Here is a 25,631-nt window from a genome sequence, read left to right on the forward strand (position 1 = left end):
TCCAATAAAGGGTTATTACCCAAAATATATAAAGAACTGACACAACTCAACATCCCAAAACCAAATAATCCAATTAAAAAATAAGCAGAACACATGAAAAGACATTCTCCAAAGAAGGTATTATGGAATTGGGCCTTGCAATTGGCCTCTCCCTCAGCAGGGAGTCTGCTTAAAGATTCTTTCCCTCTGCTCCTCTCATATTTAAATTGGTGATAATAAAATGTTCATACTATCCAAAGCAGTCAGATTCTATATGATCCCTATCAAAATTCCAATGGCATTTTTCAAAAACAGGACAATTTTCACATGGTTAAAGAACCGCAAAAGACCTCAAAATAGCCAAAACCATCTAGATAAAGAAAGCTGATTTCCTGATTCCAAACTGTATATAAAGCTACAGTAATCCAAACAGTATGATATTGTCATAAAGACAGACACACCCATCTATGGTACATAAAAGAGCCCAGAAATAAACATATGCATTCAAGGTCAATTAATTTATAACAACAAAGCCAAGAATATACAGTGGGGAGAGGACAGTCCCTTCATTCAATGGTTTTGGAAACGCTGAACAGCAGCATGCAGAAGAATGAATCTGCATACTGCCTTACACAACACACAAAAATTAACTCCAAGTAGATTAAAGACTTGAACATAAGACCAGAAACCATACAAATCCTGAACTGAATTCATTTAAGCTCCTAGTCCACTTTGCACCACAACCAAACTTTTTTTTCTTTTAAATACCTTATTTATTTAACAGAGAGAGGGTGCAAAAGAGCACAAATAAGGGGAGGGGCTGAGGGAGAAGCAGGCTTCCTGCTGAGCAGGGAGCCAGACCAGGGGCTCCATCCCAGGACCCTGAGACCATGACCTGAGCCAAAGACAGACATTTAAGTGACTCAGCCACTCAGGCATCCCAGAAAATTCTAAGAATCTTAAGCACAAGGACTGACAGTAGTAGGAATGTTAAAAATGAAACTGATGGGGCACCTGGGTGGCTCAGGTCCTGATTCCTGGAGTCCCGGGTTCAAGCTCCCTGCTCAGTGAGGTGGCTGCTTCTCCTTCTCCCTGTTCCTGCTTGCTCTCTACCAAATAAATAAATAAAATGAAAAATGATTGTTGAACTCACCTCATGGAGTTATTAAGAGGCTTAAATGAAGTAGGATCCATAAATTTGAGCATGGCAACTGGTCCATAGTAAGTGCTCAAGAAATAGCAGTGTTGGTAACATAATAAGGTAGGAAGAAAGAATATAAAACCTGGATTTCTAAGTTTCCTTTTCCTTCCTAATATCCCTCAGAGAGGCTGAACATGAAAGAACACACAATGAATGGGAGTATTAACTTATCAAGAGGGGAGAACAAGTCCCACCACTGTTGTTCCAAACATAATGTTAAAGGAGTTGAACAGAGAAAGAAAAGCAAGTACTCACTCCCTGCACAAGGACAAACCTCCTGGCATGCCTTAAAGTCACAGCTAGAGGCACCTGGGGGGCAGTGGCAAGGCCTTGGGTTGGAGAGGCCAGCAGCAATGCCAGTGCCCCTTAGGTCCACCAAGCAAGAAAAGAACAGTGAAAAGACCACATCGTGCAGGGAGAGAAATGCTTGATAAGAGGTAGGGTGTGCAAACAGGAAAGGGGAGGGCAGTGGGGACGCTGCTGCTCTAATTCCAGGAGAGGCAGGAAAGGCTCCAACAGTGATCAATGTGTCAGAAGGACAGGAGGAAGGGATAGAGAAGAAAGGGTATTGAGGAGGTAGGATCATCGTGTGTGATCAAGTGGGGGACAGAAGGCGGCCACAACAGCTGCTTTACCAGGGTACAGGAAAGGAAGGTGAAGGGGCAAGAGGAGTTGGGGACCTCCCCAATACACACTGGAATCAAAAATGCCCATGCAGCACGTGCGAAGAGTCTAGAACAGCAGAGAGCTGGCCTACAGGCAAAGGCTGGAGAATCCTAAGCAAAGGTGGGACAGTGTTTTCAATATTCCTACCAAGAACACATCAAGAATCGTCTTCTCAGACCTGAACACTACCAAAGGAGAGGACAATCACTAACGCCTGTTGAGGCAAGGACCACAAGCTTGCAGCAAGGAACCCAGCTGGCCTGAGTCCCCAAACCTCACCATCTCCAGAGTTTGTCTCCTCTTCTTCCCCGGAACCCCAGATTACACCCTGAACTCCCCCAACCACGAGTGACCACTTCCCCCTCCGCCTACCACAGGAGACCTCCTCGCCCTCGTCTGTGTCTCCGTTTGATCACGGACACCGCCCCACTTTCCCCGTCAGCTTGGTCTACTGCCCTCCTCACCTCAGCTCCGCCAAGGCCTGTCTCACCCGGTCACACTCACCGGCACGGGACGTGCTTCCCGGGAGAAACCGCGCTGCCTGCCCCTCCCCCAGGCCGCTAGAAAGGGGCAGACCAGCGCCGTGACTGACCAGCTCTCATCACTGCAAGGCCGATTTCTTATCCTTGCTTTACCGAGACGACCCTGCCTCACATTCACTAAAACTATGACCGTTCTAAGAAACAAGACCATCACCAGCAATAACCGCATGTGTTATTCACTGGGCTCGCGCTCTGTGCCACGCCCTGCGTTCAGCGTCCATCATTCCTTCGCTGGATCTCCCCGGAACTGTTCACAGGGTTCCTACTCTCCCCCCATCAGTTTACGGATACAGGAACGGAGGTCGGGAGGTTCGCACCAGGCCGCAGACCAGCCGGCAGCAAAGTGAGCGTTCAAAGCAATTCAACGCAAACGCTTCTGCCGCAAACGCTGACTTAACGAGAGGGGGCGGCTCTTACAGGGCTGCCGCGGGAATAGGAACACAATCTCTGACAGACACGCACAGAATACCTGCTGCGTGTTAAAAACACACACGCTGGGAGGCATCCGGGTGGCTTGGTCGGTGAAGAATCCTACTCATGATTTCGGCTCAGGTCAATGTCCCAGGGTCTTTAGATAGAGCCCCCCTCAGGCTCTGTGCTGGGAGTGGAGCCTGCTTAGGACGGTCTCTCTCGCCCTCTGCCCCTCCCCCACCCTCTTGCCAGCACGTACAGGCTCGCTCTTTAAAAACAAAACACATGCTCTGCCTCTTTTTTTTATGTTCAATTAGCCATCATTAGTTTTTTTTTTTTTTTAAGATTTTATTTATTTATTTGACAGAGATCACAAGCAGGCAGAGAGGCAGGCAGAGAGAGAGGAGGAAGCAGGCCCCCCGCTGAGCAGAGAGCCCCATGCGGGGCTCGATCCCAGGACTCTGAGATCATGACCTGAGCCGAAGGCAGCGGCTTAACCCACTGAGCCACCCAGGCGCCCCAGCCATCATTAGTTTTTGATGTGGTGTTCAATGATTCCTTGGTTAGGTGTAACACCCAGTGCTCATCACAATACGTGCCCTCCTTACCACCCATCACCCTGTTAACCTCTCCCCCACCCTCCTCCTCTCTGAAACCCCCAGTTTGTTTTCCCGGGTCCATAGTCTCTCATGGTTTTTCTCCCTCTCTGATTTACCCCCCTCCAGATTTCCCTCCCGTTCACGGTGGTCCTCTGTATCTTTGGGGTAAACACCTCCTAGTGTAATTGCTGAGTCATAGGGTAGCTCTATTCTTAACATCCTGAAGAACCTCCATACTGTTTTTCCGAGTGTCTGCACCAGCTTGCATTCCCACCAACACTATAGGAGGGTTCCCCTTTCTCCACATCCTCACCAACATTTGTTGTTACCTGTTTTGTTAATTATGCCATTCTAGTTGGCATGAGGTGGTATCTCGTTGTGGTTTTGATTTATATTTCACTGATGGCAAGTGATTTGGGTTTGGTTTTGTTTTGTTTTGTTTTCATATATCTGTTAGCCATGTGTATGTCTTCTTTAGAGAAGTGTCTGTTCATGTTTTCTGCATCTTTAGTTGCTCAGTCTGGTCGCCTTACCAGGATACCTCCCAACCTCCCAGCATCCAATCTCTCAGAGTTCTCTTTTCTGTCGCCTGCCCCTGACACTCCTGTTGGGTGGCTGGCCTTCTCCCCCTCTGTGCAGAGTCAAAAGTGCCTAAAAGTTACACATCCGACAGGGAAATCCTTGGCAGTGACTGAGGGGTTTAGGAGTGAGAACACCCAGGTCCCTTGCCTTAGCTGGTAACACACTCTGGAGTCCCAGTCACTTACCACCAGCATCCACCTCGCAGGGGATCAGGCTAGGACTGGCCTCCAGAGGAGTTTAAAATCCTGCTTGATCTCGTTTCTTCCCCTTCCCTATAAACCTTCCTTCACTCCTTTACTAGTTTCTCCTGGAAATGGTCTCCTCGTAAATTAGTTGCACCTGAATTTATGTCTTAGGGTTTGCTTCTGGGGAATTAACCTGAAATACCATCCCAACGCCTAATCTGTGCAGATGCAGTCTTCAGTACTCTAACTACATGGGTGGGCCTTTATTTGGCGTGATGGTGAGCAGGTGCGAACGAAGGCCCCAAGTGATTGTTGAAGGCAGGCTCACACAAAGGCTCAGACTCATTCAGCAGCCCCCAGTTTACCAAACTCAAAAAGGGCCCATTAGCATTACTTGTTTATGCGTTCCATTTAATAGCCAGGCTGCAGTTAGGAATGTGAAAGGAAGAGAAGCTACACTGAAATCCCATCAGCCCTACAGGTACAGTCCTTCTTCCCCACCCACAGCACGAGCTGACTCCTGACCCCAAGGCCTTCCACTGGGAATCACTGTTCCTCGGAGTAAACAGTGTTGCCCTGTTTTGTTGCAGGTTCTGTTTTCAAGATACCCACCTTCCTAATCAAGATGTCAGCAGTTCCTAATTGGATGCCAATTGGGTATTTTCAGTTGGAACACTCTCACAGAATATTCTATTCTCCAGCACTAGAGGAGCTCTATCGAAGGCCAAGGAGATTTTCAGGGACTCACAAAAACATACACACCCTTTGAAAAACAATCACTGGCCAAAACCAAGAAAAGAGCATTGCTAATTGGAAATGAAGGATATTTAAGTAAGTAGTTAGAAAACAAAATAACTTCATTATTTTAGAAGTTATAAAAATGTTATGTTGTTAAAAAATTTGCAAATTCGATTAGAATAGATTTGCTCAAGTCGTAAGAATCCCTATAAACACAGGATGATTGCTAAGAAATGTAATCATAAAATGGGGTGCCTGGGTGGCTCAGTGGGTGAAAGCCTCTGCCTTTGGCCCAGCATGATCTCAGGGTCCTGGGATCAAGCCCCATATGGGGCTCTCTGCTCGGCAGGGAGCCTGCTTCCCCCTCTCTCTCTGCCTTCCTCTCTGCCTACTTGTGATCTCTCTTTCTCTCAAATAAATAAATTTTTAAAAAAAATTTTTAAAAAGAAATGTAATCATAAAATCAAGTTATATATAAAATTTCAAGAACAAAATCCCTTACAAAATTTTTATGGAAAAAATATAATTAATGTGAAAGGTGGATACTTCAATATATTTGACAGTATGTGGGCTCCCTAAGGTCGATGAAAGCTCTCAGGGGGCCCAGATTTTAGCATGTTTCTCATCTCTCCAACCAACACGCCTCAAATGCTGAACCACAATTCTGGCAGACCAGCCAGAGAACAACCTATTCTTCTTCCTGCTGCAGCGGATGGGACACTTGATGAATCTAATCTGAGGGGGCCAGTCAGAGCCTCCAAGTGTGAAAAAGGTTGCACACAGTAGGCTTTGCCAAAGGCTTGGCAGGCTGCGGTCTGTTGGGAGGAGCAGATGCTCAGGGAGCCTACGTCATCCTAGGAGATGCAACAGAGTAAACCCTGAGATCGCTGGTTCCACACCCAGCTGGCTCAAAGGCAAAACCAGGTCAAAATGGACACTGGCTATGAGGGGGAAGACAGAGGATGGAGTGTAGCCCATTTTGTTGCTGTTGTTAAAAAAAAAAAAAGAAGAAAAGAATGAAAGTGTCATGGGATGATTTTCTGTGACACGACCAGGTGTACTGAGGGGAGCCAGCTGGGGTTATACAAGGAGCATCATGGGAATAGGGAGGGACACTGAAGCCTTACTAGAGGCTGATGGAACCTCAGGAGCAAGGCTGCCAAGGAATGGGAAGTAATGGCCATCCTTACGACCCCAGCTGATGTTCCAGTTTAGAAGCTGATGGGAAGGAATCACTCAAGGGGGAGATGTTGAAAGTTCAAGAGAGCCGGAGGGAGGGTTATGCGTGAGCAGAGCCACCTCTGCCTCTGAGACCTTCCCAGAAGTCTGACCTGAAGGGGAGAAGAGACATGGGCTAGTGCATCCTCCAAGAAATTGGAAAACATGGCATCTGCTGGAAGCCCTGAGGGAAGACCCTGAGACAACCTGAGGAGCTGGGAGTTTGAAAATGCTGCCATGAGGAATCAAATAGAAAGAGTGAGAAGCAAGGTGAGAGGCCCAGCTGAATCCCTGGTAGGAGTAATTCCTGCTGGTTCCTGCTCTCCTGTAGCTCTTCTGTGTGTCCCCTAAGCAAGAGACTGCCTTAATCTCTGACAAAGTTGGATATTTATATTTGAAGTCCCATTTTAAGCATCTGAGTGGGGGCACCTGGGTGGCTCAGTCAGTTGAGTGTCTGCCTTCAACTCAAGTCATGATCCTGGAATCCTGGGACAGGAGCCTGGGACAGGCTCCTTGCTCAGGGGAGAGTCTGCTTCTCCCTCTGCCCCTGCCCTACCCTTCCCCTCCTTGCTCTCTCTCTCTCTCAAATCCATAAAATCTTAAACACACACACATGCCTGAGTGGGTAAAACTTTAAAATAAGTATAGCTTTACATGAAAACGTTATTATAGCTTTATTACCTGAAAGACTGAAATACAAATGCATTTACAGTAAAGCATTTTAAAGGCTGTTCTCTTTATAGTAAAACCCTGTTTTCATACTCTGCGTAGGAGGACAGAACTGCCAGGCACATGTATTACAATACTATATTGACTTATGAACAATATGTGGAAAAGACAACATGCAGAGCATACAAAGAGTGGTGCCCTTGGTACACAGGTCCCATCTTCTGCATTACTACAATCATTCAGAATATTCTGCATGTCCATTCTGCCTTACACATTTTGACTTTCATTTCAAAGTCCAGGCCTCAGGCTACTTTCCTGTCATTTTACCCCACACATACAGTGAAGTTGGGCAGGACAGAGAATCCCACTCCTAAAAATGTAATCAGAAGTAGGGACACCTGCATTCCCTTGAATAACCATCTGAGGCATGTGACTGTTGGCTTCGTTGCTCTTGTGGAATCACTCCCTGTGCCCTCCTCCCGTATTGTTCTGAGTAGCAAAGGGGAAGCATCTCCAGACTTTTGCCAATGTGGACTGGGGCTGTTTGTGCTTCTGAGCAAACTCTTTCCCTGCCGACCCCAAGGTCTAGTAAAAGCTGCAGAGAGACAAGAACTGCTAATGATGTGTCATACTCAGTCCAGATACCTTTCCCCAAAAAGTGCCAAGATGCAGATAATGACACATATGATCATTACAAATAGACCTTGTCACTAACACAAAACACATCAATGCGAAATTTCTTTTTAAATGCCCTACAAACACCACATATTTTAAACAGTCAACCAAATGACAAAGTCAACCGGTAGTTGTAAAGTTCGGCTGAGGACATCAAATGTCTAGCAGCTCACCTGCTCTCTCAGTGCCCCAGTGGCTTGGAGGTAGAACATTCTGCAGTGTCAACAGGTGGGCAAGTGGTAGTAAAATACACACGGGAAAAGTCTGCCTTCACTTAAGCAACACAAAAAACGATGAAGTGTCTCTAGCTATAGCCAATAAATTGACAAAATTCAGTTTATACCAGTAAATGGTTGATCATCATTAACAAGAACAAAGGAGGCCCCAGATACCCCTGGTGATACTGCAAATCATTGTAGCCTTTTTTGGGGGGACAGAGTTGTGCAATATGTGACAGCAACTATAAAATTTGACCCAGCAATTCCACCTTTAGAAAGAACCCCTAAGGAGTTAAGACAAAGGTGGGAAAAGAAAATGCTATACAAAATCAACATTTACTGATGGTGTTCTCTATACAAAGAAGACATATAAAACAATCCTGTCAACTAAGGGGCCTTAGCAAACCATAATATGAAGGCACACCATGAAGTTCTGAGTGTTTATTCAAAACACTACCACGATAAACTATGTTCATGCATGAAATTTTAAACATGGAATAGTAAGGGACAGTGAAGCTAAAATACAGTAGAATCAATATATAACATATAAGGAGGTGAAGATGTATATTAGAACACACAAATCATATAAGGGACTAAAAAATGATACAGATAACTCGTATTTAGAGATTTTGTTTGTTGATGGTGGTGTTGTTACAGTGGAGTCCAAAACAAATTTTAAATTTACAAAAAAAAAAAAAAAGAATGCCTGGGGACAATGAGTAGGACCCACACAAGTGGGCAGAGGTAGCTCAGCTGGAATTTCCAAATCTCAATCCTACTGAGGTTTGGGGCCAGATATTTGTTGTGAGCATGGTTTGGTACATTACAGGGTCACTACCAGCACTGCTGACTTCTACCCACTAAATACCAGCAGCACCCTCTGAAAACTACCTCCAGGCAGTGTCAAATGTTGGACAGAGTAACCTGTACCAAGAACCACTGGAGGGGCATCTGGTTGGCTCAGACTTTAAGCTGCTGCCTTTGGTCAGGTCATGATCCCAGGGTCCTGGGATTAAGCCCCACTTTGGGCTCCCTGCTCATCAGGGAGCCTGCTTCTCTCTCCCTCTGTCTGCCGTTCCCCCTGCTTGTGTTCTCTCTCTCTCAAATAAATAAGTAAAATCTTAAAAAAAAAAAAAAAACCAACAACAAAACATTGGAGTAAGTGATAACAAACAATCAACTCACCACCTGAGCTATGGGCAGTTGTGAAGGCGGGGGCCGGGAGCCAGTGTGTGCCCTTCCTACAGAAGCAGTCCCCACTCAGAAATCCAGAACTACCACAATGTGACTTTTTCTTTCTTTAGCAGCTAATTCAAAGTTAAAACACTTTATGGGCTAACGCTGTGCAGTCCGAGCCTTGTGTCTGTGGGCTGCCCAGAGTGAGCGAGCTTTGTCTGCACAGGGCCAGGTGGTGAACATTTTAGCCTTTGTGGGATAAATTCTTTCTCACAACTAGTCAGTTCTGTCTTTGTGGGAAGAAAGCTATCACAGACAATATAATAAAAAATGGGCATGGCTCTTTTCTAATTAAGCTTTGTTTATGGATACTGAAATTAGAATTCCATAGAGTTTTCACATGTCATTAAACATGAATCTTCCTTTGATTTTGTTATCCAGCCTTTAAAAAATATCAGCAGCATTTCTCGGTCAGGGGCCTTGGAAATAACAAGGCCCAGATGTAGCCTGAGGGTCAGTGTGTAGACAGCAGGCAGTAAGTAGCGCTGTGCCAAGAGAGGCTGCCAGAAACCCTCAGCCAGTGCCTGGCTTCCCCCACACAAGGGAGCAATAGCAGCGGGCACCTGGGACCCACACGGGATGCCTCTGGGTTCCCATTTCCCTCTCCCATCTCCTGCCTCTTTTCAAAACCCAGCCGCCTCTCCCACTTCCCCCATAGTGTTTGTCCTGGGTCCCTCCTGAGAAGCCACAATGAGAGTATCCCTCCCCCCCTTTTTTTTTCTCCAGCCACAGATTGGCTTTTGTGCCATTCTTTTCAAATTTTCTTGTATTATTAGAAGGGCCAGGAATAAGGCGCTGACATAGCTGTTTACATGATTCCTAGAGCCCCAGAAAACTTCATTGGGAATGTTACCCATTTTTAATGAACTTATTAAAACGCAACTTCTGTTTGTGTTTTGTTTGCTGTAACTGAGAAAATGCAGACAGCTTTTTCAGGCCACAGAGGCAACCCAGGACACTGCAAGTGAAAACGGTTTGAGACCCAATCCCAGGAAAGAAAGGCCTCGTACCTGCTGGGCCTGTGCCCTGTGAATGTGCTCTGGAGGGCAGAGTGTGGCCCCCTGAAGGAGCTTCAGGGGTCCTGCTTCCCTTCCTGGCAGGAAACACTGACTCCTAGGACCTACCTTGGGCCATCTAGAAAGAACAGAGAATCCTGGTTTCCTTAACCCTCAAGGCAGCAAAAGTCAGTGCGAAAATGATAAAAGGAGTCTAGTGGGAAAGGAAGAATAAACGAAAGGAAAACAAAGAAGAAAAAATTGAATTTAAATAAAATTAAATTTTTAAAAAAGGAAGCATTAAAAAGATGAGAGGCTGCTGAGAGAGGTGGGAAAGCCAGGTTCACAGCCCCGCCTTCCTCCATCTCACAGCCTGGTCTTCCTCCATCTCTCCAGGCTCTCAGCCACCTCCCCCAATAGCTAGAGGAGTCAAAACCACACACTAGGAAGTCGTCTGCCATCAATGTGGTCACGATGCTGGGTCTCCGCAAATGAATCCTGACCATAGGACTCCCTTGACTGCCATAAGCTGTGTGTGTGGCCAATGCAAAGGCAAAAGGAGTCCTGGGGTCAGAGCAGCAAAATCACAGCAGCATGTTTCTACAGCCTACTCAGGTTGTGCTGGGAAGAAGCCTTAGAAGGTCATGCTCAGGAAGCATTCCCTGGCTCTGAGGCCACGTGAGGCGCCAGGGTCTCTGCCTAAAAGCAGGGCAGTGTTCAGTGCCTCCTACTCCCAGGCTTGGGGGCAAGACAAAATGGCAGCAGAGGCTTCTGGGATTGTTTCCAGGGCTGGGCAATGTGAAGATTGGGGTGGACCTTCTGGCCCAGCCCAGAGTCTGCTCACCAGTGCCCTGCTGAGACACCCCCCACACACATTCCCTGATTTCCCAGCAGCCAGTGTGCTGTGAACCAGGGGCAAGAATTGTGGGTGGAGGTCTTGCTGAGATTTATGAGGGTAAGAAGGAGTCTTGGGCAGGCACAGCATCAGGAAGGCCACTTTACCTCCCCTGCCTCTGTACAGAGGGAAAAACAAAATCTCGAAAGTGAGATTTCAGCGCTGCCTTGGAGGTGGAGCCCAGAACCCAAGGTATAGAGGTATAGGGAGAGACTCTCACCTCCTACCAGATCCCAGTCTGCTGGTAGTGGGGAGAGTCTACTGGAACCCTGAGGAAGTAACTCCAACAACAGCTGTGACAATGATCTAATTCCTACAGAAGGCCAATTATATCCACCTTGGGGGCCCTGCTGTCCCTTGAAGTAATGTCACAGACCCCAGTGTGAAACTGAAAAAAAAAAATAATAATAATAAATTGCTTTTCCTAGGCAGGGTACAGACATATGACCGTCCCTCCTTCTCAGGCAAGTTACACGTCTGGGTCAGTGAAGGTCAACAGGCCCCTCAGGGGGATGTGAGAGTTTCTCTAACACAAGCAAGTTGGGGGAGACACCCAGGAAAACTCTTCTGGCCAAGTCATGATATATGCTCTCTGCAGGATTCACCCACACTGAGACCCAGAGGGATTCAAGCCACAGCAACAATTAAACTTCTCTTTTGGCTTCATCTTGAGGTTTTTCGCATGTGACAAATTCTCTGGTTGTCACCGAATTTTTCAAGTATGGATTTGGTTCTCCTTCCTCACAGAGATTCTCTGGCCCTAAACTCTGAACAGAAGAGAGAAGTTGTTCTTTGGTTTCTAAGCTGGTCTCCTCTGGTATTCTAGAACGCAGCTGTTGGGGTTTTCTCTGTGGAATCTCAGTTGATGTGGGAGGACGATAAGGCCAATATGGAAAAGTCACATACTTATTTTTCTCCTCTCTCAAAATGCTTTCCTGATCCTTTCCAATTTCCTCTGTGGAAACCTCTTCCAAAAAATTCTCAAAGTTCACCACCAACTTGTCAATAAAATCACTGGAGGCCGAGTATGATTTTAGAACCCTGTCTCCTTCCGTGTTCACAGGATCATCAAACTCCTTCAGGTTTAGCTTATCCTGAAAAAGAGAAAGGGACACCCCCAAAGATCATTTAAGAGCTACACATGAGGCAATCAAGAGCTCATTAGGCTTAGGATAACCAATGTCTCACCTCTTGACCAGCCCCCCACATTCCTTCCAGAGACCAGAAGTGATGGCCAATCTCTTCCACAAGCCCTTCCAGAGAAGCCTGGCAAGACTGACCCATTTCCTGAGAAATGGCACATGGTATTCAAACAACTTTTTTTCTTCTTGAGAGCTCAAGGCTATTTTCCACATAATCATAAGCTCACTAAACCCCAATTGAGATGGAAGCATCCAAATTAGAACTCTTACATAAGATGAAAAACCACAATCATCAGACAATACTGGCTATAAATTCATTTACTCTCTTGACAACTTTTAATAAGTAGCAAAGTATATAGGGTAACACACAGCTGATAAAGGAGAGAAGAAAACAGAAATAACACAAATAACAAAAATTAAAATAAATAAATAAATATGTCTACATTAAAAAAGTCTTCCGAGCTGAAACAAGCAAGAGCTAGTACTAAAAATTCCTGCATCAAGAAGTATTAGAAATAGTCTTTCAATAGTAAAAATTTAAAGGTTATATTTGATAGGGCTTGTTTTTACTTAACTAAAAGAAATTATATCTTAAAAATTGCAAAACAGTTTTTAATTTAAACTTATTAAAAGGAAGTTTTCTACTTAGGGATAAGTCACTAAAAAACCCTATTCCCAGTTCAAGTCTGACTGTAACTTCCCTAATCTGAGAAAAACAACCCGAGGCAGCCGTGTCAGCCTATGGACAGCTACGTATATCAACATCCCCTCAAGGTCTCCAGTGGCCTCTAGACTAACTTGTTCTTGGCTGCTTTTTAATGGCCCTGAATCTTCTAGCCAGGCTCTCTCTTGCTCCCTAATTAGATAGTCAGGTCCTTGAGGATGGGGCCAGTGTCCTTAGGTGGCATCCATTATAGGACCAGTTCCATGTCCAGCACACACTGGGTCCTCTGAGCAGAGTGATGTCCTTTCCACTGATCCAAGAGGATGAAGGCCAAAGTTGTTCTAGAAAGGCTCATTCCACCTGTCATGCCAGCCATACCTCGGGACTTTTTAACCTGAATTTCTATTGATGTGAAGCCTGTACAAATCTCAGTGCAGGACTCCTCCCCATCTCCATCACCCTTCCTTGTCTTCTGCAACCAACCTACTCAATGATTTCTCTAACAAAAGCAAAAGTATTTACCTTGAAATCATCTCCACGCCATGTGGCTATGCTGCTTTCAGCAGGGTTGGGGACATCAGGCCAACATAAGTGCTTCAATTTGCTAATAAGAGATATGATTTTAAAACGGGAATTAAGTTTGAGAAGTATATGTTACTGACACTGCATGGGTCTGCCAGAAGGGTGCAGCTTTGCTACAGAGAATTGTATGGCTCCCTATTATATAAGGACAAGCTGTTGACTTCCTGACAGAAACTGGGAACACATAGTTTGGGGAGTGAAATTATAAGTCATCAATGGGTTGTAATGGAAAGACACCTTTCTTACCCTCTCCTGCCTCTGCATCTCCACCCCTGGTCCTGATGCTAGAAACCACACCATGACAGAACCATGTTTTTGAGATTTGTCCTCCAGGAAGCATAACCCTCTAAGCCTGTACAACATCTACATTTTAGTGCAGTGATTCTCAAAGCGTGGTTCTAACCAGCCGCAGCTGCCTCACAAGGGAGCCTGATAGATAAGCAAAATGTACAAGGGTTTGCCTGGTGACTTGGTTTCTACCTATGGTTGGGAAATGAGGCTGACATTCACTTAACTATAACTAAGCCTAGATGCTTGGCAGAGAAGGTCCTCATCTGTGCAGTTTGGGAGAGAGAGATCTATGGGGGAGGGAGCCCTTGACCAACAGGGTAGGATGAGATTCTCTGGGGAGAGAAAGCACAGGACCCTGAAGACAAGCTTCCTTTCCCACAGTGACCAGAGCACATGGGACAAACATCTCTGTGGCCAGCCCTCCAACACTGCACTACCAGCAAGGAACAAGTCTATGCTGGGCATACTACTGGCCAATGCTCTAATCCCATGGGTAAGTTCTCTCTCTACTTGGGAGATCACTGAGAGGAAGGACCTTCTCCCTGACTTTAGAGTCAGATGCCAAATACAGAAGATAACAGCATGTGGGGCAGCTGGCAATCCCCTGGCATAAGCCTGGTACATGGGGCTGTGGGGAATAGAAGTCCTCGTTTGGTCAGAATTCTGATGAGCAGGGTATGGCAGATAAATAAACTCAGTAAATATGTACCGAATTGATAAATGAATCAACATCCCCTTAATAACACAGTGCCCTCTCCACACATGATGCCTTCCACCCCTTTAGTCCCTGATTTTGAGGGTACATGCGGTTGCCTATAAACTCACTTGGGTTTTTTGAGACCATATGCCACTGTCAGCATGATGAGAATGAGAAGGCCGCTTCCAACCAAAAAAGTTATAAAGAAAATCTCAGGGACACCTTTGGGAATAGGAGAACAAAAGTCAGTAAAAGGATGAGCTCCTCACTTTGATGACAAAAATTAAAGATTAATTTTTTCTTCCAGGAGTTTCAGCAACATGTTCTTTATGATTTTTCTTTCAATTCAATTAAAATTTATTCATAAAAAGAAAAGTGATATTTGTGGCTCCTCATCCAGTTCTTTTCTGCCTGAATAACAGTGACAAACACTATGTTCACCAGGCTCATTCTCCACCTTCATTCCTTAGCACATATTTAGTGAGTGCTTACCACTTTCCAAGCACTATCCTGGGTAATAAAAAGTAAGGAAGATATACACGATCCCTACTCGCATGGAGCCTACATTCTGGTAGAAGGATTCAGACAATAAAAAAAGAAGATTATTACAGATATAACAGGATGATAGAGTATATTTAGGTAAGATGGGAAGATAGTAACTTTACACATCGGCAAAGGAAGACTTCTCTGAAAGGAGAAATCTCAGCCAATGTTAATAATGAGAAGGGGTAGGAGTCAAGATGGCGGAAAAGTAGCAGGCTGAGACTAATTCAGGTAGCAGGAGATCAGCTAGATAGCTTACCTAAAGATCGCAAATACCTACAAATCCAATGGAAGATTGAAGAGAAGAAGAACAGCAATTCTAGAAACAGAAAATCAACCACTTTCTGAAAGCATATTTTCCAGGGGTTGTTGCCACCCTTTTAGTATTTTACTTGCTCCTTAATATACTCTTATCTGGACAAAATGACAAGGTGGAAAAATTCATCACAAAAAAAAAGAACAAGAGGCAGTACCGAAGGCTAGGGACCTAATCAATACAGACATTGATAATATATCAGGTCTAGAGTTCAGAATGACGATTCTCAAGGTTCTAGCTGGGCTTGAAAAAGGCATGGAAGATATTAGAGAAACCCTCTCAGGAGATATAAAAGTCCTTTCTTGAGAAATAAAAGAACTAAAATATGACCAAGTTGAAATTTTTAAAAAAGCTATTAATGAGGTGCAATAAAAAATGGAGGCTCTCACTGCGAGGATAAATGAGGCAGAAGAAAGAATGAGCGATATAGAAGACCAAATGACAGAGAATAAAGAAGCTTAGCAAAAGTGGGACAAACAGCTACTGGACCACGAGGGGAGAATTCGAGAGATAAATGACACCATAAGATGAAACAACAGAATAATTGGGATTCCAGAAGAAGAAGAAAGAGAGAGGGGAGCAGAAGGTATATTGGAGAAAATTATTGGAGAGAATTTCCCCAATATGGCAAAGGGAACAAGCATCAAAATCCAGGAGGCACAGAAAACCCCCCTCAAAATCAGTAAGAATAGGCCCACACCCCATCACCTAATAGTAAAATTTACAAGTCTTAGTGACAAAGAGAAAATCCTGAAAACAGCCTAGGAAAAGCAGTGTGTAACATACAATGGTAAAAATATTAGATTGGCAGCAGACTTATCCACAGAGACCTGGCAGGCCAGAAAGAGCTGGCATGATATATTCAGAGCACTAAGCAAGAAAAACATGCAGCCCAGAATACTATATCCAGCTAGGCTGTCATTGAAAATAGAAGAGAGATTAAAAGCTTCCAAGACTGAGTATTCTCTCAAAAACTGAGAGAATTTGCAAACACCAAACCAGCTCTATGGGAAATATTGAAAGGGGTCCTCTAAGCAAAGAGAGAGCCTAAAAGTAGTAGATCAGAAAGGAACAGAGACAATATACAGTAACAGTCACCTTATAGGCAATACAATGGCACTAAATCCATATCTCTCAATAGATACCCTGAATGTTAATGGGCTAAATGCCCCAATCAAAAGACACAGGGTATCAGAATGGATAAAAAAACAAAACCCAACTATATGTTGCCTACAAGAAACTCATTTTAAACCCGAAGACACCTCCAGATTTAAAGTGAGGGGGTGGAAAATAATTTACCATGCTAATGGACATCAGAAGAAAGCAGGGATGGCAATCCTTATATCAGACCAATTAGATTTTAAGCCAAAGACTATAATAAGAGATGAGGAAGGACACAATATCATACTCAAAGGATCTGCCCAACAAGAAGATCTAACAATTTTAAATATCTATGCCCCTAATGTGGGAACAGCCAACTATATAAACTAATTAATAACAAAATCAAAGAAACACATCAACAATAATACAATAATAGTAGGGGACTTTAACACTCCCCTCACTGAAATGGACAGATCATCCAAGCAAAAGATCAGCAAGGAAATAAAGGCCTTAAACGACACACTGGACCAGATGGACATCACAGATATATTCAGAACATTTCATCCCAAAGTAACAGAATACACATTCTTCTCTAGTGCACATGGAACATTCTCCAGAATAGATCACATACTCGGTCCTAAATCAGGACTCAACCAGTATCAAAAGATTGGGATCATTCCCTGCATATTTTCAGACCACAATGCTCTAAAGCTAGAACTCAACCACAAAAGGAAGTTTGAAAAGAACCAAAATACATGGAGACTAAACAGCATCCTTCTAAAGAATGAATGGGTCAACCGGGAAATTAAAGAAGAATTGAAAAAAATCATGGAAACAAATGATAATGAAAATACAACGGTTCAAAATCTGTGGGAAACAACAAAGGCAGTCCTGAGAGGAAAATATATAGCGGTACAAGCCTTTCTCAAGAAACAAGAAAGGTCTCAGGTACACAACCTAACCCTATACCTAAAGGAGCTAGAGAAAGAACAAGAAAGAAACCCTAAACCCAGCAGGAGAAGAGAAATCATAAAGATCAGAGCAGAAATCAATGAAATAGGAACCCAAAAAACAATAGAACAAATCAATGAAACTAGGAGCTGGTTCTTTGAAAGAATCAATAAGATTGATAAACCCCTGGCCCGACTTATCAAAAAGAAAAGAGAAAGGAACCAAATAAAATCATGAATGAAAGAGGAGAGATCACAACTAACACCAAAGAAATACAGACAATTATAAGAACATACTATAAGCAACTCTACACCAACAAATTTGACAATCTGGAAGAAATGGATGCATTCCTAGAGACATATAAACTACCACAACTGAACCAGGAAGAAACAGAAAGCCTGAACAGACCCATAACCCATAAGGACGTTGAAACAGTCATCAAAAATCTCCAAACAAACAAAAGCCCAAGGCCAGACGGCTTCCCGGGGGAATTCTACCAAACATTTAAAGAAGAACTAATTCCTATTCTCCTGAAACTGTTCCAAAAAATAGAAATGGAAGGAAAACTTCCAAACTCATTTTATGAGGCCAGCATCACCTTGATCCCCAAACCAGACAAGGATCCCATCAAAAAAGAGAACTACAAACCAATATCCTTGATGAACACAGATGCGAAAATTCTCACCAAAATACCAGCCAATAGGATCCAACAGTACATTAAAAGGATTATTTACCACGACCAAGTGGGATTTATTCCAGGGCTGCAAGGTTGGTTCAACATACGCAAATCAATCAATGTGATACAACACATTAATAAAAAAAAGAACAAGAACCATATGATACTCTCAATAGATGCTGAAAAAGCATTTGACAAAGTACAGCATCCCTTCCTGACCAAAACTCTTCAAAGTGTAGGGATGGAGCACACATACCTCAATATTATCAAAGCCATCTATGAAAAACCCACCACAAATAACATTCTCAATGGAGAATAACTGAAAGCTTTTCCGCTAAGGTCAGGAACACAGCAGGGATGTCCATTATCACCACTGCTATTCAACATAGTCTAGAAGTCCTAGCCTCAGCAATCAGACAACAAAAGGAAATTAAAGGCATCCAAATCGGCAAAGAAGAAGTCAAACTATCACTCTTTGCAGATGATATGATACTATATGTGGAAAACCCAAAAGACTCCACTCCAAAACTGCTAGAACTGTACAGGAATTCAGTAAAGTGTCAGGATATAAAATCAATGCACAGAAATCAGTTATATTTCTCTACACCAACAACAAGACAGAAGAAAGAGAAATTAAGGAGTAAATCCCATTTACAATTGCACGCAAAACCATAAGATACCCAGGAATAAACCTAGCCAAAGAGGCAAAGAATCTAAACTCAGAAAACTATAAAGTACTCATGAAAGAAATTGAGGAAGACACAAAGAAATGGAAAAATGTTCCATGCTCCTGGATTGGAAGAATAAATATTGTGAAAATGTCTTTGCTACCTAAAGCAATCTACACATTTAATGCAATTCCTATCAAAGTACTATCCATCTTTTTCAAAGAAATGGGACAAATAATCCTAAAATTTATATGGAACCAGAAAAGACCTCAAATAGCCAAAGGAATATTGAAAAAGAAAGCCAAAGTTGGTGGCATCCCAATTCCGGACTTCAAACTCTATTACAAAGCTGTCATCATCAAGACAGCATGGTACTGGCACAAAAACAGACCCATAGATCAATGGAACAGAATAGAGAGCCCAGAAATAGACCCTCAACTCTATGGTCAACTAATCTTTGACAAAGCAGGAAAGAATGTCCAATGGAAAAAAGACAGCCTCTTCAATAAATGGTGTTTGGAAAATTGGACAGCCACATGCAGAAAAATGAAATTGGACCATTTCCTTACACCACACACGAAAATAGACTCAAAATGGATGAAGGACCTCAATGTGAGAAAAGAATCCATCAAAATCCTTGAGGAGAACACAGGCAGCAACCTCTTCGACCTCAGCCGCAGCAACATCTTCCTAGGAACAACGCCAAAGGCAAGGGAAGCAAGGTCAAAATGAACTATTGGGACTTCATCAAGAGCAAAAGCTTTTGCACAACAAAGGAAACAGTCAACAAAACCAAAAGACGATCCAGGGAATGGGAGAAGATATTTGCAAACGACATATCAGATAAAGGGCTAGTGTCCAAAATCCATAAATAACTTATCAAGCTTAACACCCAAAGAACGAATAATCCAATCAAGAAATGGGCAGAGGACATGAACAGACATTTCTGCAAAGAAGACATCCAGATGGCCCACAGACACATAAAAAAATGCTCCACATCACTCAGCATCAGGGAAATACAGATCAAAACCACAATGAGATACCACCTCACACCAGTCAGAATGGCTAAAATTAACAAGTCAGGAAATGACAGATGCTGGTGAGGATGCGGAGAAAGGGGAACCCTCCTACACTGTTGGTGGGAATGCAAGCTGGTGCAACCACTCTGGAAAACAGCATGGAGGTTCCTCAAAAAGTTGAAAACAGAGCTACCCTATGACCCAGCAATTGCACTACTGGATATTTACCCTAAAGATACAAATGCAGTGATCCAAAAGGGCACATACACCTGAATGTTTATAGCAGCAATGTCCACAATAGCCAAACAATGGAAAGCACCTAGATTTCCATCAACAGATGAGTGGATAAAGAAGATGTGGTATATATACACAATGGGATACCATGCAGCCATCAAAAGAAATGAAACCTTGCCATTTGCGACAATGTGGATGGAACTAGAGGGTATCATGCTTAGCGAAATAAATCAGTCGGAAAAAGACAACTATCATATGATTTCCCTGATATGAGGAAGTGGAGATGCAACATGGGGGGTTAAGGGGGTAGGAGAAGAATAAATGAAACAAGATGGGATTGGGAGGGAGACAAACCATAAGTGACTCTTTTTTTTTTAAATTTTTTATTTTTTATAAACACATATTTTTATCCCCAGGGGTACAGGTCTGTGAATCACCAGGTTTACACACTTCACAGCACTCACCAAAGCACATACCATAAGTGACTCTTAATCTCACAAAACAAACTGAGGGTTGCTGGGGGGAGGGGGTTGGGAGAAGGGGGGTGGGGTTATGGACATTGGGGAGGGTATGTGTGCTATGGTGAGTGCTGTGAAGTGTGCTATGGTGAGTGCTGTGAAGTGTGTAAACCTGGCGATTCACAGATCTGTACCCCTGGGGATAAAAATATATGTTTATAAAAAATTAAAAATTAAAAAAAAAAAAAACGAGAAGAAACACTCATGCAAAAACAAGGAGAAAGCATTCCTGGCATAAGGAACAGCAGAGGCAAAAGCAGGAAGAAGTTAGAGAGCATAGATAGAAGCAGAACGCGGTAGGAGAGGAGGTCAGTAAACCCCAGCTCAGGAAGGATCCTGAAAGCTGTGGGTAGGAATTTGCATTTTATTTAACACACAGCAGAAGCAACTGGTGGGTTTCAAGCAGGGAGCTAGGGTTTTAAACTCTGAATGCCGTGTGGAGAATAGACTGCAGAGGAACGAAGACAGAAGCAGGGAGATCTGTAATCTGCAAACAAGTGTAAGAAACATCAAGGCTCCAAGGCAGGCTCTTGCCTTAAATTTGACCCATGGAGAAAATTCTAGCAGATGATGCAATCTGTGCCTAGTGCTGCGAAAATACTATATGATTTTAAAAGATTCTACAGAACAATATCAAAAAGAACTCCAAAAAAGGCAGTGTTAGCCCATAAAAGCAGAACATGTTTTCTATGTGGAAACACATGCTGTATTTACATTTTCCAGAACCATAAAGATAGTTTTATACTTTTGAAAATGTGATAAGCAAGAGGCTTTCAGGAGTACTTAAACCAGGGGGGTCTGGGTGGCTCAATGTGTTGGGTGTCTTTATTTCAGATCCAGTCCCATGGTCATGAGGTTGAAACCTGCATTGCGCTCCACTCTAAGCCTGGAGCCTGCTTAAGATTCTCTCTCTCTTTCTGCTCCTCCCCACCCTCTGCTCATATGCTCTCTCTCTCTCTCTCTCTAAAAAAAAAGTGAGAGAGAGAGAGGGAGAGAGAACTTATACCAGACTCTGTTTACCTTTTACTGAAAAAACTGGCAATGTCTCTTCACTTTTAATATAAATAATTCTTAAAACAGTTCTAGTATATCCTTAAAATCAAATCTCTGCTCCTCAAGGACTTGAGAAAATTAACGTATTTCTGTTTCTCACATTCTCCTTCTTTCTTTCTTCATTTCTCCTCTCATTCTAGCTTCCTTTCCTCTTGAATATTTCCCATAACCATCATCAACACTACATTTTATATTTTGTTACTAAATTTTTCTTGCTATGTTTTTTTATTTTATTTATTTATTTGTAAGAGAGAGAGAGTGAGAGCGAGCACAGGCAGACAGAGTGGAAGTCAGAGTCAGAGGGAGAAGCAGGCTCCCTGCAGAGCAAGGAGCCCGATGTGGGACTCAATCCCAGGACGCTGGGATCATGACCTGAGCCGAAGGCAGCTGCTTAACCAACTGAGCCACCCAGGCGTCCCTCTTGCTATTTTTTAATGTAAAAACTAATAAGTAGAACATATTATGTACATTTTTGCTCAAAAATCTCCACAAATGATGGAAGTTAAGTTCCTTCCTGTGGACAATGGTGCTAGTTAAACCAAGGTTTTCTCTCCAAGGCCCCACTCTGTAGCAACCTCTGGAACACAGATACTGGTGACTATGAACCTGTGGCAGCTTTGGAGCAGAGGTTGGTATGTACTGAAATGCAGTTGGAATTAACTTGAACCCTTCTCCTCAAGATGACATGGGACTACCCATGATGAAGGAAAAAAATGACCAGTCTTTTCAAATTCATTTCTCAATATGTCTGCTCTCTCTACTTCTCTCCTCAACCATAAGCCTTCCAGGAAGGTCAATGAGCCAGAGGGCAGATGGTTCTTCTTACTTAAGTACTTCCCTTTCATTAGGCTTCCCCCTGCCTTTAGCAAACATCATCTCCAACCGCCATAAGGGAAATGCCAAGGAGACTTATGCAAGGCATAAAGGAAATACTCACTAATTGATAATGTCTTGAAGTTTATCTTGGTGCCATTGGTTCCCCCAGCACTTGTGCTGGCCATGACCTGAAGAGTATAAGAGGTCTTTCGTGTCAGGGACTCCAGGCCATATTGCAGGATATTGGGGTTGACTGTCTTGGCTAAAGGAAAAATACAGAAGTCAAACACAACAGCCAAGCCCAAGTAAAAACTGTGCCTTAGGAAGAGTGAAATAAGAGCACTGGGACCTGTACCTCCAAGTCATCCAATCAAATACCCCAATCCTTCTATCCATGTTCTGCTTAAAATTAGTCTAGAAAGATATAGCAAAGACATAAAGATAAAAGCTAACACTATAAATCTCTTTGAAGACAACATAGGGTAAATAGTGGCTTTGAATTTGGCAGTGGTTTCTTACATATGATACTTAATACATAAGTAACAAAAGAAAATAGATTAATCTGGACTTCACCAAAATTAAAAACTTTTGTGTATCAAAAGATATTATCAAGAGAGTGAAAAGACAATCCATAAAATGGAAAAAAATGTTTGCAAATCATATATTTTATAAGAAACTTCTAACATAATCTCAAAAACTGAAAGACTAACAACCCAATTTAAAAATGGGCAAAGTGGGGCACCTGGGTGGCTCAGTGGGTTAAAGCCTCTGCCTTTGGCTCAGGTCATGATCACAGGGTCCTGGGATGGAGCTCCACATTGGGCTCTCTGCTTAGCAGGGAGCCTCTTACTCTTCTCTCTCTGCCTGCCTCTCTGCCTATTTGTGATCTCTGTCTGTCAAATAAATAAATAAAATAAAAATGGGCAAAGAAATTGAACAGACTTTCTCAAATAAGATATACAAATGGCCGATAAGCACATGCAAAGATGTTCTACATCATTAATTATTAAGGAAATACAAAATAAATTGAGAAACCATTTCATACCCCCCATGATAGTAACAATAATATAAGTGTTGGTAAGAATATGGAGAAATTGTAACTCTCATCCATTGCTAGTGGGCATGTAATATGGGGCAGCCACTATGGAAAACAGCTGGGTGGTTTCTCAAAAAATTAAACCAGAATTATCATATGGGTCAGCAATTCCACTCTGAGGTATGTGCCCCAAAGAATTAAAAGCAAGTAAATACTCAAAGAGTATTTGCCTACAGTATTAATTATAGTAGCCAAAAAGTGGAAACAACCCAAATGCCCATCAACTGGTGAATGGATAAACAAAATGCAGACTATCCATAGATTAGAATATTCTTTAGCTATAAAAAGGAATGAGATATTATTACAACCTAAAAGATGGATAAACTTTGAAAACACAATGCTAAGTAAGAGAAGCCAGATTCAAAAAGCCTCATATTGTATGATTCCATTTATATGAGATAGCCAGAATATGTAAATCCAAAAGACAGAAAGCAATTTTGAGGTTTCCAGGGACTGTGGGAAAAAGACAATGAGAAGAGACTGATTTATGGGTATAGGGTTTCTATTTGGGGTAGAAACAGATAGAGATGATGGTGGCACAACATTATTGATATACTCAGTGCCACTAACTGGTACACTTTCAAATGTTTTGAGTGATAAATTTTATGCTTTATGTATTTTACTATAACAAAAAAAAAAGTTAGCCTAAATAGGAATCCAAGCCTAGCCCAGAATTGAGGATGTCAGTAGATATTGTGGATTCAAGCAAAAGTATGACTTGACAGTGGGCAAAAGGAATCAGGGTAGAGGGTCCTGCACTGAGGTAGGTTTCACCACTCTACTCTTTAATGCAGAGTATTAAAGAGTCTGCATTAATGATTGGGAAGCTCCCAGAAGGCCAGCTTGTTCACAGCCTGACCACAAACACTCCTTTTGATTCTTAGCTACTGTCATTTCACTCTCATTTGACTCCAAAAAACTCAAGAGGTAGGTGTTCTTGGCCTCATTATCAGAGAGGTTGTCAAAGAGGCTAAGTGATTCATGTGAGATTATAGGGCACCAACCCCTAGAGCAGGTGTACCCACAGCAACTCTTTGGGGTTCGGGGGCTTTCCAGCTCGGTTACAAGCACACTTACAGAACTCCTTTCCATCTTCAGTTTGGTAATATATGGTGTAGTTGCTGATGAAGCCATTTCTCTGACTCTTGGGAATCTCTTTCCACATGATTGTGACTGTCTTCACACCAATGTTGTCTGCCTCAGTCACAGGACCCACTGACGGAACTTTACAGGCCAGGGAGAAAAACAATAAGCACTGAATCACAGCTGGGAAGATCCTTTTCCCCAGAGCTATGGGTGGTACTCAAGGCAAATTGGGGCCAGAGATGGGAGGCCGGAGCAGAGTAGGGAAAAGATGGAATTATCCATCTTGAACAGAAGGAAAGCACTGTTAAAGGCCTGCAAAAAAAGTACTTTCTGACAGAGCCCCCACTCTCATTTTGCATTCAGCTTTCATTCGTATCAATAATAGCTAGTATCAAATACAGCTGCAGGACAGGCACCTGGGGTTACTTTTGAGTGACAGGAAAGATTTTCTAATGTTGAATCTGGATAAGGTTAACCTCCAAAAGATAAAGAATAAAGTCTGGGCAGTTCATCAGTACAACCCATGAGTTGTACCGTACAATAGCAACACAAAAATAATTTTTTGCATCTCCAATTTAGGATTAACTCTGTAAGGTCCCTAACTTGGTCTATGTTATTTCTGCTTACAAGCCTATTGGCCCTAAGTTCCTTTGTGAGGTTGGACAAATTATTTTACCTCTCTGAGCCTTGATTTTCCATTTGTAGAATGAGGGGCTTGGATTGAGGATCTCTAACTTCTATCCCAGCTTTGAAATCCAATAAACCTACAACCTGACCACAACTGTGTCAAGCGTATGAAGCTTCCAAGCTGAAGGTGCAGCACAGCTAAGCGCTAAGGCAACTGTGAATGGGCTAAAGACATTCACAGCCTCGTGTGGTTGTTGGACAGGCCCCAGGGTTTCCTTGCCCCACGGGGCCTTTGCATACATACTGCCTTCTTGAGCATAAGCCTGAATGGAATATGGCTGGCCCACTCGGTCTCCCAACACTGGATAAACAGAGATGTTATAGCACTGGAAGGGTTTTAATTCATCTGTAAAAAAGAGGGAGAGAGACAGAAAATAAGCCTTATGCTCAGAGGCTGGCAAAGGAGAATCGTTAGATTAAGTTACATCTACGTCTTAGAGGACATACTGTAATTATGGACATATACTCTAATGTAAGAACATTTCTCTACTGTTTCCACATCTGGAAAACAAGGAGGTTAGGATGGATCATCTCCATTGTCCAACTCTAACCTTTTAAAATTAATTATTAGAACTAAGTCTACACCACTCTAATGAAATGACAGAGCCAACCAGGAAGGGAAAAGTAAGAGATCCAGTCCTTCCTCTATCATGGATTTTGTTACATGATTTGGAATCACTAC

At 42.9% G+C, this 25,631-nt stretch overlaps 1 protein-coding gene across 3 annotated transcripts in view; it reads right to left on the bottom strand.

The window, feature by feature from the left end:
- Window positions 1-6,776: 6,776 nt before the first annotated feature.
- Window positions 6,777-25,631, bottom strand: part of IL31RA (interleukin 31 receptor A) — a 69,206-nt gene continuing 50,351 nt past the window's right edge. For all 3 annotated transcript variants that reach the window (XM_082725996.1, XM_082725997.1, XM_082725995.1), the window contains 6 exons: window positions 25,194-25,295; window positions 24,254-24,400; window positions 22,202-22,342; window positions 14,314-14,407; window positions 13,138-13,219; window positions 6,777-11,903 (listed from right to left, as the gene is read on the bottom strand). In XM_082725996.1, coding sequence (XP_082582122.1) covers window positions 11,454-11,903; window positions 13,138-13,219; window positions 14,314-14,407; window positions 22,202-22,342; window positions 24,254-24,400; window positions 25,194-25,295 — 1,016 coding nt within the window. In that variant the 3' untranslated portion in view covers window positions 6,777-11,453. The remainder of the gene's footprint in view (window positions 11,904-13,137; window positions 13,220-14,313; window positions 14,408-22,201; window positions 22,343-24,253; window positions 24,401-25,193; window positions 25,296-25,631) is intronic.

This window comes from Mustela nivalis, assembly GCF_964662115.1.
Source record: "Mustela nivalis genome assembly, chromosome: 3".
In the NCBI taxonomy this organism is placed as follows: domain Eukaryota; kingdom Metazoa; phylum Chordata; class Mammalia; order Carnivora; family Mustelidae; genus Mustela; species Mustela nivalis.